At 36.7% G+C, this 11,668-nt stretch overlaps 2 protein-coding genes across 2 annotated transcripts in view; one reads left to right on the top strand and one right to left on the bottom strand.

Annotated features, from left to right (window-relative positions):
* Positions 1-758: 758 nt before the first annotated feature.
* Positions 759-11,668, bottom strand: part of LOC106137581 (coactosin-like protein) — a 37,730-nt gene continuing 26,820 nt past the window's right edge. Inside the window, exons 2-5 of the mRNA XM_013338430.2 lie at positions 6,219-6,301; positions 5,360-5,470; positions 4,781-4,910; positions 759-1,409 (exon numbers count right to left, since the gene is read on the bottom strand). Coding sequence (XP_013193884.1) covers positions 1,293-1,409; positions 4,781-4,910; positions 5,360-5,470; positions 6,219-6,301 — 441 coding nt within the window. The 3' untranslated portion in view covers positions 759-1,292. The remainder of the gene's footprint in view (positions 1,410-4,780; positions 4,911-5,359; positions 5,471-6,218; positions 6,302-11,668) is intronic.
* LOC106137580 (origin recognition complex subunit 5) lies at positions 1,673-3,384 on the top strand. The gene has a single exon (XM_013338427.2). It carries the CDS (start codon positions 1,763-1,765, stop codon positions 3,146-3,148), a length of 1,386 nt encoding a protein of 461 aa, XP_013193881.2. The 5' UTR covers positions 1,673-1,762; the 3' UTR covers positions 3,149-3,384.

Here is an 11,668-nt window from a genome sequence, read left to right as displayed (position 1 = left end):
TAAGTCATAACTGAAAATCAATATATTGCTCTATAGCAATAAATTCGTTGAGTTGTGACCTTTTTGTATTGCTGCGACTCACACCCTCATAATTTTTTATTTTAAATGTACGTAAATTGTTTGTAGCAAATCCAATAAATGAATTATCTATATGTTGAAAGCATGCATTTTTTTAACTAACTACAAATATATTGTTTACACAGCTGAACGGTGCATAATACCGATATGTTTTTGTACATGCAATTATTGTATAGATTTAAATAAACATTTTGTAGGAATAAATAGTTGCCCGAGAACTTAAGATGAAATATATATTTTATATATACTATAATATAAATATTAAATACTTTACATAAATAAACAGCTATTAACAGCAACATGTTTCGTGAAAAACACAAAATCACATAGTGATTCCAATATATATGGTCACAAGCCACGTTTTCAGATATTCTCAAGAAATAACCTATTTTTCCAAACTTGAAAAAACTGTGCATCGTCTTTCGTCTGCAAAGTTCTTTAATGTGTTCAATTTAGCTAAACTTAGGACAATATAGCTCATTAACCAAAAAAAATGCAGTGTTGGAAAAATAATGAATTTTGTATGTAATCCGTTTTGTATTCTATCTTTGCTAAAATAAAATTGATTTTGAATTAAGAATTTTGTTTGTTTCTTTTAGTAGTGCTGTTGGACAAAGACAGTATTTTTGTTTTTCAAAAATCCATTGTAATCCAAGAAATGGTGAAATAAAACTCCAGAATATTGTTGGTTAATTTAATTTCAGTTGGTTTATCGATAATAATAATATGCTGCGTAATAATAATTATTATTCAATGTATAAAAGCCCATAAAATCCATATTTTGTATACAATATGAAGTAAAATTTCGACAGTCACAAAAATACATGTTGACAAAAAATAAATGCACTTAGCGCGCCCTCTACATGGCAACATTGCTAATATTTTTTGGCATATTTCTTAAATTATGGTACCAAAGAATTAATTGCACAATGCCTTTACAAATTACCTATTGTTTACTTACAGTACATTCCAATAACTGGTATAAATTTTGTTAATAAAAAAAATAAATAGATCTTTACTGACAAAAAATAAGACTAAAATTGTTACGAAATGACTAATTATTATGGTATAAAAATGTTTTTTCAAGCAGATAACGGCCTGATCTTCGAAAAATTATGAACACACCACGGAAAAAAGGTTTATTATGAAGGTTTCTTTAAGTTTATGAGGTCATGTTTGACTTGTGGTAAGAAATTAATTTTACATTGTGCAATTCATAAATCTCGGATTCCAGTGCCATAGTTCGCTCCGCCGGCTCTGTTCAACGTATCTTTGAACTGATCGATGTCTATTTCAGCTTGGCTTTCCAGTTGAAGTTCCACAGCAAAGTTCTGAAAAAATAAAGAAATCAGTATACAATGTATTATTTGAACTGTAGCAATAACAAAACGTATTCTGTTCGTAGTAAGTTTTTTGCATTAAATGTTCAATATTTTGATAATACTGACTTCTGGAGTTTGATGATGATATTATTTTTGTTTTATTCTACATTAAAGGGTTACAAAAAGAAGATAAGTAACCAAAATTATTCCCACCAGATTCGACGTAGGGAGACCGTAACTTATCATTGCATTAAAACGCGCGAAATGAAACGTCAATTCAACGGACGAGCTGTCAAAGTCAAATCAACTTATCCGAATGGCTGATTGATTGTTTTTATTTTTTTAACTAAAAATACTAAATAATGGAAGAAGTCCTAGCTAAAATACCTTGTAGAGAAGCTCAATTAAACGAATTACACAATTTATTTGGTGATCATGATGAACCATTACCGTGCTCCTTGTTTTTATGTGGTAACATGGGGACCGGCAAAAGTGTCTGTATAGAAACAATTTTACGGCTTTTATGCTACAGACATGTAGTTATTGACTGCATAGAGTGTTATTCGCCTAAAATCATGTACGAGATGATTTTATCTGGCCTTGGATGTGATGATTTAGAAGTAAAATGTGAAACTATGCTGGATTTCACAAACGCTTTGAACCGCATTGGTGATACCGCTACAAAGTACGCGCCTATTGTATTGGTATTCGACAGAGCTGAAAGACTGCGTAGTATGGACCAGAGCATCATGTGCGCCATGCTAAGACTGAGAGAACTATGCAACTTAAACATTTGCACTGTGTTTGTCAGCCATTTAGTGTACGACAATTTTACCTTCAAAATGGGAGTGCGTGAACCCATCACTATATATTTTCCTAATTACAACAAAGAGGAGTTATTTAAAATCATATTTTTACATCAAAAGTCCTTCATATGCTATTTACTTAGCAATCACGAAGTTGAAGATGAAATAAAGAGTGAACTTGAGAAGCCCGAGTTGTTTGCTAATTTCCTTAATGCATTTCTGAGTGTTTTCTACCGTCCATGTCGTGATCTCATCGAACTACAACATATGGCCAAAGTTAATTTTGTGAAATACTGTGAACCAATAATAAAATGTGAAATTCAAGCACAGGACTTGACCAAACTGTGGAGGCACATATCACCGATATTAAAAACAAGTTTGGAATTACTATACCTGAGAATAAGCACAGCCAACCCAAACAAATTGTCACCAGGAAAGGAAAACAGCGACTTACCGCAATCATATAATTTCGAAAATACCTTAAAAGACGAATTGACATCAACCAAAACTTTTGCACAGAGCTTTGAACTGCCTTACTATGCAAAATTTTTACTAATAGCAGCGTACTTAGCTAGCTACAATCCACCAAAAGAAGACAAGAGATTGTTCATGAAGAATCACGGGAAACAGCGTAAGAGGTTACAACAAGTGAAAGCAAAAGCGAAAATTAGTGAAAAACTTAATACACAACTCGGACCTAAAATGTTCACCTTGGACCGTTTGCTTGCAATATTTTACGCAATACTCGAAGACAAAATCGGGTTGACGAGTAACCTGCTGGCTCAGATTGCGACATTGGTGGAACTGAAATTGATTGCAGGTAGCAAGGAGATCGATTTGGACGTGTCAAAGTATAAATGTATTGTTGGTTACGATTTCATTTGTGCAGTTGCTCAAACTGTCAGTTTTAATGTAAGGAAGTATCTGTATGATTTCATGTAATTTCACTGTGAGGTTTGTTCTCTTTCTCTTCATGGCGTAACTGATGTATTCTCAACCGTTTGCTCTTCAAAGCTAACAAAAGTAAATAATTGATGATGTCAATATACTGTGGAATACCTATGGATACTGTCTCGAACCCGCCTTGATATTTTACAATGTACTAGACGTTTGAGGATGTCTTGTGTACATCAGTGTAATTATTGTGAGTATTTATATTAAAAAAATTATTAAAAATTTTTCTTCTTTTTTTCTTAGTCTGGTTACATCCCGGATCTACAAACCTGATTTTGATGAAATTTTACCCCTTTTGTAAAGAAATTATAAATAAATAATAAATCTTGCCATAATCGCAATTCTTATAAAGAAAACCATCATTATACCTGTATTTTACAAATAATAATTCCTTTATTTGATTTATATTTGAAACTAAAACGCGGTTTTTACAATGGGTGATAAGCCCCGATAAGGCTTTTCGAACTAATCGACAAACCTATGGCTAACCTAGCCTTAATATGATTCATAGTACGTGTATAATGCGTTCATTATTTAGTTTTATAAAAGACTAGCTTTTGCACTGGGCTTCGCTCCCAAGAGAATTAAAAAAAAAATGTGACAAGTATTTTTTTTTCTTGAATTCAAGATAAGAAGACGGACAGTCTTAATAATCTATGTATTTTATTTTTGAATACTTACTTAATTCTATTTTTGTGGCGACCGCTGGCTAGTTTCAAAGAAAACGGAAAGTCTAGGAAATAAATGCTTTCAGAATGCCCATTGAGAAGAATTATAAAACGTGAGCCGCGGTCACGATTATGGTGAAAGTTAGCGGAATGATTCGCTGGGAATCCACAACACAAGTGAGATGTGAGCTTTATACTATGACTATCTGCGTCCCGGGACTTCGCTCCCGTGGGAATGTCGGGATAAAAACTAGTTATTATGTTCTGCCTCCTGGCTTTAGTCCCGGTTGCATCCTCACCACTCTGGAGAGGAGCCCGGGACATGCCTAGCGTAATAGACAGATTTACTATATAAGTTATCTTCCACCTAGTCCGGTAGAGAGAGTCCAGCAGAGCCCAGGGTATGCCTTTGACCATGGATCCTGCATTGGGCGAGTCAGGTTTTTACACGAAGCGTCTCCCGTCTGACGTCCGCAACCTTTGCAGGAGAACCTTACCTAACCCGTATTGGTCATGGTTACACATCCAGTTGCCTGAATGAACGCGAAAAACTATCGCTGTCCCGTTTAACGTCATCAATAAAAACCGAAACACTGATAGTTTTTCCCACTTCGCGGCAGCCCTTTTACCTACCTCCACATCCCACAACGCCTAGTGTCACGGCCAAATTAAATAGCAAGAACTACTGTTGCGTCACCACGGCCGTCGCGCGTAAAATGAAAATGTCAAATTCTTCTTATGCGTTACACTCTTGTCAGAGTGGTCGTGGTCGTACAGAAGGGTTAGTGGCTCGCTTCACAATCCTTCACCACTCATCGCTCATCGCTGCCTTTCTGTAGCATTCACAGAGAGGGTCACCTAGTGCTGATTTTATTTGATGTGTCCACCTCATGGGTGACCTGCCTCGAGGTCTAGTACCCTCAACTCGCCCCAAAATGTCAAATAAACTCACTGATATGATGTCCTTGATGATGGCCTTGTCCGTGGACATCTTGGCTCGGTTGATGACTGACACGTTGGGACCCACCCACGTCACGAACAAGAACTTCCGACGTTTCGACATCTCGTCGCCCATTTGCAGCCTGATAAAATATTAAAATACTTATACATGAATACATAGGTATTATCACGTCTTTATCATCTACGGGATGGACAGAGCCAACAGTCTCCAAGACTGAAAGGCTACGTTCATCTACCTACTATATGGTTTAGTGATAGAATTGAGATTCAAATATTGATAGATTGCTATTATATGCATTTCCTTTGATTAGCTTATACGAGTAGGTACAAACTGAACGGGAAGAGTAGCAGATGGCACATAGAACATACAATTTCTATGTGTATGTCATTTAATTAAGCATTTCTTTTCTAACAGGCCAACCAACCTTCTAGTTATACAAAGACATACTCTCTTGACTCGTTAACAAATGATCTTTCTCTTAAGACACTATACGAGTGAGACAGATATAATATCTTTCTCTTCAGGACTCACACTATACGAGTGAGACAGATATAAATAAATAAGCCTCACCTGAGGTATCCGAAGGCGCGCTCGTCGTCTGAGAACTGCGTCCGGAACTCGGTGAAGTCACTCCCGCGCGCCGAGCACACGATGCGCGCGCCCTCGAATTTGAACACCGCCCTGTCAACATTGTTTTGTTTCATTATATATAGGTACCTACATACATATATAAATCACGCCTCTTTCCCGGAGGGGCAGGCAGAGACCACATATTTGCACTTGCCACGGTCCCCGCATACTTCTATCGCTTCATCCACAATCAAAACTCTCTTCATGCAAGCTCGTCGGTTTCGGGGGAACGTCTCCGATTTGATGGAGGTCCGTCCGTCTAGGCCATTTCGTCATTATATAGATTGATCATTCAGACGATGATCTAATGACTAATAAGTAAAATGAGAAAGGACCTACTTATTTACTTTAAATAATAAGTAAAACGGTATTTCCAAAATAAGTTCTTAAGTATCTAAATTATGTCATTATTGCTTAAACCATTATGGCGTTCAGCAGTTTTATAATCGGCAGGTTTCGTGCAAAAATTATTAAAAGATCCAAGGGAGTCATCAAAAGGTCAGGTCAAGATTACTCGAAACCGCCGAGCTTGCATGAAGAGAGTTATGAATGTGGATGGAGCGACAGAAGTGTGCAAGCATCGTGACAAGTGGAAAGGTGTGATCTCAGCCTACCCCCCGGGAAAGAGGCGTGATTTATGCATAGGTATATGTATATCATCTTCTTCGTATCGCTACCTCTATTCATAGTCTTCCTGGAGCCAAAGCTCCCCTCGAGAACAACCCAGAGTGCGTGCCATGGGAACTATAATTGGGACCCATACCACATAGTTGGTTTAGGGAACCTTGGAGAAACTCACCATTCAGTTGGAGTTCCGTCTGATCTTACATCTTCGTAAGCTGAGCGTATCGTCTCCCGGTCCAGGCCAGTGGTCATTGTTACCTGAAATAATGAAACAAAATTGAAATAACTTGGTAAACTTTATGACCTTACCTACCTTCTTTTCACTATAACTTCTTTCACATCACAGCATTGTGAACGCAGTTATAGTGACAGGAATAGAAAAGGGAATGTTTAGATGGTTTGGTCATGTGGAAAGAACGAAAGAAATGAAAACAGGTTGAATAAGGAAACGTATATTAAATACACATACATATGTATAATGTATATACATGTATTATGTTATAAATACAGTGGGTTGCCAAATTAATAGGGACAGTCACATTTTTTATCATATTTTTTCTTCAGGCGCGTTTGACTGCTATTTCAAGTGGTGTAAGTGGTCCTGGAATGTATTTTTATGTTCACAGCACCTCTACAGATCAACTTGAAAGTAAATTTCAAGTGTTATGGGATTTGTTTATTTTGTAAAAATATTTTATTATCGGGAGAGACGCGCAGTCCTTCACACGTGTAAAAGTAAAATAAGTAACTAATTATTTTAAAAAGTTATTTTGTGATTTTGTGAAATTATTATTGACTGCAAGTAAGTATTACTTTATTTTTATTAAATCTTAAGTATTTTGGGGCTGATTTTAGGACGAAATTAATTAATTTTTTATTTTTACAGCTTTCACTATGGGTCGAGGGGTAGATTTGTCTCCAAGAAAAAAATCTGAGGTTCCCTTCTTTTGCACACAAGTCATTCTCAGAGGAAGATAGCAGAACTGGCTGGTGTTTCTAAGTCGGTAGTAAATAAAATAAAAATAAATCTGGATCAAGATCAGCCACTTTTGCCCAAAAGAAAAGGCAAATGCGGAAGAAAACGGATTACGACACCACGGTCCGATAGGAAAATCAGGGATATGTGTTTGCAAAACAGGAAGAAAAGTGCTGGATTGTTAACCCAGATGGTACAGGAGTCTGGAATACAAGTTTCGAAGAAAACTGTACAGCGTAGGTTGGCAGAGGAAGGCCTGACCGGACATCGCCCAGCTAAAAAACCGCGACTGACAGAGGCGATGAAGAAGAAACGACTTGCTTGGGCTCGTGAACACCGTCTGATGAGTGTTGAAGACTGGAGCAAGGTCAGTTTTAATGTCAATTGATAATTTATATTAATATTATGGTATATTATCTAAAAAGATTTTCATATAAGTTATAAATATTTTTTTTCAGGTGTGTTTCTCAGACGAATCAACATTTGAGATTCTTGCCGACAAAAGCAACTTTGTCAGGCGGCGCCCAGGCGAGAAATTTCACCCTGACTGCATTGTGGAACGCGTTAAACACCCTGTTAAAATAATGGTATGGTCTGTCATAAGTGCTAAAGGGGTTGGGCGTCTCTACATTGTCCAGGGAACCATGAGACAGGACCAATACAGGCAGGTCCTAGAAACTCGCTTGTTGCCGCAACTCCGGGAATGGTTCTCAGAGGGGGAGGAATTCATGTTCATGCATGACTCAGCACCATACCATAAAGCAAGGAGTGTAACAAAATTTTTAGCAGACCACAATATACCAGTTTTACCTTGGCCTGGCAATTCTCCAGACATGAACCCCATCGAAAACTTATGGGAAATTACCAAGGCGGAAATTGCCAAGGAAGTGATAACCACCAAGGTAAAACTGATCGAAAAATTTATAAATGTGTGGCACCACAACCCTAAAATAAAGGAAAGTGCCAAACAGTGCATAGAAAGTATGCCGAGGCGGATCGAAGCACTCATTCAGGCTAAAGGAAATGTGACAAAATATTAGCAATATCTCATTGCCATTTTCGTAATACCTGCTAATATTTTCTAATTACCCAAAGACTGTTATTTTTTTGTTTAAACTACTTGTAAGATGTGTGTCTAATATTATTAAATATAATTATAACTCAAAACAACGTTTTTAATTAGTTATGGACCAATAAAGTGTAAAAAAACAATATTTTTCGACTGTCCCTATTAATTTGGCAACCCACTGTATACATATACATCGGAAGGAAAGAAAACTTTGGAAGGGGCTTAGACTAACAGTAAACTGGGGATAAAAAAACCAGGTTCCCTCGATAAGAACCTCATGCCAGGATCGGGCCAAGTGGAAACATGTTGTCTCTGCCTACCCTTTCGGGAAAGGCGTAATTATCCCAAAGGGAAAATAGATATAAGTTTTAAACTGTAATTTTACAATAGTGCCGTGTGGTTCCCGGCCCTCTAATAGAATAGGACCACTGGTGGATGTCGTAGAAGACGACTAAGGGAATTGCTAATTAAACTTGGAATTCTTCTTGTAGCCAATGTGCTAGCAACCTGTCACTATTAGAATTTCAATTCCATCAATAAGCCATAAAGCTGAACGTGGCCATTCAGTCTTGAAGACTGTTGGCCCTGTCTTCCCCGCACGGGATACAGACGTGTATGTATGTTACAACAGTTATGATGTTAAGGCGTAAACAAATATCATTATTTTTGTGTAACAACTTTGTAAGCTAAAAATTAACATTTTAAGTAATTATTGCGCAAACGCTACTGATTGTGAGCTGTTGAAAATCCAACAACCAAATTTTATGTAAATTTGAAAGTGAAAGTCTAGACCAATTAGGTAGTTTGGCACAACACAAAATAATCTAGATAAAAACTGTTAGGTTCAGCTGTTAGGCTTAATGATAGATACGAGATAAGATGTCTATCGTTGTATGTTTGTAACGATTAAACTCAAAAACTACTGGACTGATTTCCACGAGATCTGGCATAGATATATTTACTACTTTACTTTGTACTTTTTTTCCTGAAATTTCTCACGGTAGCGAAGCCCTATGCAAAGAATGAATAAATCCCAAAAGGTAGGGAGGGCATTACTACAAAAATGCCCACTCTGGCTACGACCCTCCATTTGCTTGCGAATCAATTCAATTCCAAGCTAATCAATTCGCGGCTAAACAATGTCCAATTAGCAATTTGTTTCTTCAAACGACTCTTTCTAAATTAATTTTGATAATGGTCCTGTATTAAGTTATTTTTAAACCACTATTCGATTGGATGAGGAAAATAAAATAGCGCATCATTACGTTTATAGTATGAATAGTTATGGTTTATAATATAAATTTTAGACAAATATGTGTAAAAGTATAAACTTTATACTTTTACACTTGTTTGCCTAAAATTTGCCGAAGAATTACTTTTAAGGTATACATTTTCTGGTGTCTTCCTAAGTTAATTACTGTCTCATTAATTTTAAACAATGTGAGAGATTAATGAGTACCTACCTAACAATAATTATGAATGAAAGTCGAGTACGCTTTCTGTGGAACAAAACATCGAGGGAACAGAATAAGAATTTTTTTGGCAAATTACACAGATTGAGTTAGCCTCGAAGTAAGTTCGAGACTTCGTGTTACGAGATACTATCTCAACGATACTATATTTTATTATAAATACTTATATAGATAAACATCCAACACCCAGGCCAATCAGAAAAAGTTGTTTTCTCATCATGCCCTGGCCGGGATTCGAACCCGGGACCTCCAGTGTCACAGACAAGCGTACTACCGCTGCGCCACAGAGGCCGCCAAATTAATTTACCAAAAATTACCTTTGACGAGCACGAAAACCCTGAATGACAAGACTCCACATCCTGGACGTCGCTCGGACATGAAGTGTTATCCTCCTTCCCCTCTTTCACTATAGCATACAGCTCATCTATCCTGTTCTTCAAAATTTTAATCTCAACCTTTAGTCTCTTCCTGTCTTTGCTAACATCTTCAAAAGCGACAATTTTATCGGAGAATTGGGCCAAAACCTTTTTGAAATCGTCCACGTTCTTTGACAAATTGTCGAATTTCGCAATTATGTTCTTCTGGTTCTCCGCTAATTTGTTGATATTGTCCTGTAAGGATTTGTAGGAGCCCTCGACGTGTTCCATTTCTGCACTCATTTTTATGTTAAATACAGGAATCTTCTCATAATATTGTTATAATACTGGTTTATATGGTTTTGGATGGATTTTTTGATTATTACTGTCGTGTGTGACGTTTGGAGATTACTTTTATTTTTAGTTTTGTGTCCTGAATTTGATTTCAAAAGAGTTTTTGTAAGATTTTGACTTCTTCGACATTATTTTATCGAAAGAAAAAGTATCAATCACGTGTGTAAATAGTAAAGGCGTAACTGGAAAGTTACACATGAGAGTTAAAGAAGACGAAAATATTCGGGAAAAGTTCTTTTTTTAACGTATTTCATTCACTTTTCTCAATCATTGGTAAACCACGTCGGCGATGAGCGAGGATTTTTCTCAATTCTTTTGTGACTCTACTATAAATAATAACCTAATTGTTTTGTAATTTCTCAAAACTGTTGGCTCTGTCTACCCCACAAGGGATATAGACGTGACCATATGTATGTATGTACGTATCTTTCAAACCTACGTCTACGTTATTATGGGACAAATTCATACAATGTAGTTGGGTGATCAAACTTTTATTTCAAGTTCTTTATACTCTCTTGCATTTCATCCATTATCATTCATCATCACCGGAAACCATACAGCTCATCAAACACCAGATTTCTCTAATACCGACCAATACCTGAAATATAAATCAATTAAGACATTCCTTGAAAAAACCGTCTGCCTCGCTCTAGGTATGCAGCTCTCGAGCCGTGACGCGATGATATCACTTTCATTTCAGTGAAAACACTGAATCTAGAGCAATATCTGGTGGTACAAGTTAGTAGCTGATGACTTAATAACATCACCGTAAGATTAGGCCCCTTTGTACGCCATTTTTACTGTCCAAAAAACTATCGCTATCCCGTTTCGCGTCATAATAAAAAGCGAAACAGCTATAGTTTTTTCGACAGTAAAAATGGCGTCGAGCGTACCCCGTGGGTGGATGCAAATATGTGAAACAGAAAACAGAAACTGTTCTAGGATGGGCACAGATCATCCGGCCCCTTCCTAACTACGCCCTGTACCTTTTTCTCAACTCTTTTGTGACTTTACCACAAATAATAACCTTGGAGTCAGCGGACTAGAGGCAAGTATGTTATTTGTCATGTTTATTGACTAAAAATTAATCCATATCAGCCTCAATTTAATACTTAGGTACAAAGATAATATAGACGCAGATGGAAATAGTTACCTCTTCTGCTTACAATTTACACCAAGAAAAAGATAGTTTTACGGTAGCCGATTCTAATTTAATATTCTTTACGACCGCGTGTTATGTTTTCGCGTGTAATATTTGGATGAAAAATCATTATAATTAAAGTTTTTATTGTTACGTAGGCGGAGGTGTAATGCATTAAAACTTTTTAAAATACATACATATGGTCACGTCATATCCCCTGCGGGGTAGACAGAGCCAAGAGTCTTGAAAAGACTGAT

This window comes from Amyelois transitella, chromosome 24, assembly GCF_032362555.1.
Source record: "Amyelois transitella isolate CPQ chromosome 24, ilAmyTran1.1, whole genome shotgun sequence".
NCBI lineage: Eukaryota > Metazoa > Arthropoda > Insecta > Lepidoptera > Pyralidae > Amyelois > Amyelois transitella.
Note: the sequence above shows the minus strand (reverse complement) of the source record. Positions and strands in the feature narration are given on the sequence as shown.

Bases quoted from the DNA above. Each gene is read 5' to 3' on its own strand.
- LOC106137580 (XM_013338427.2), top strand. From the start codon at position 1,763: ATGGAAGAAGTCCTAGCTAAAATACCTTGTAGAGAAGCTCAATTAAAC.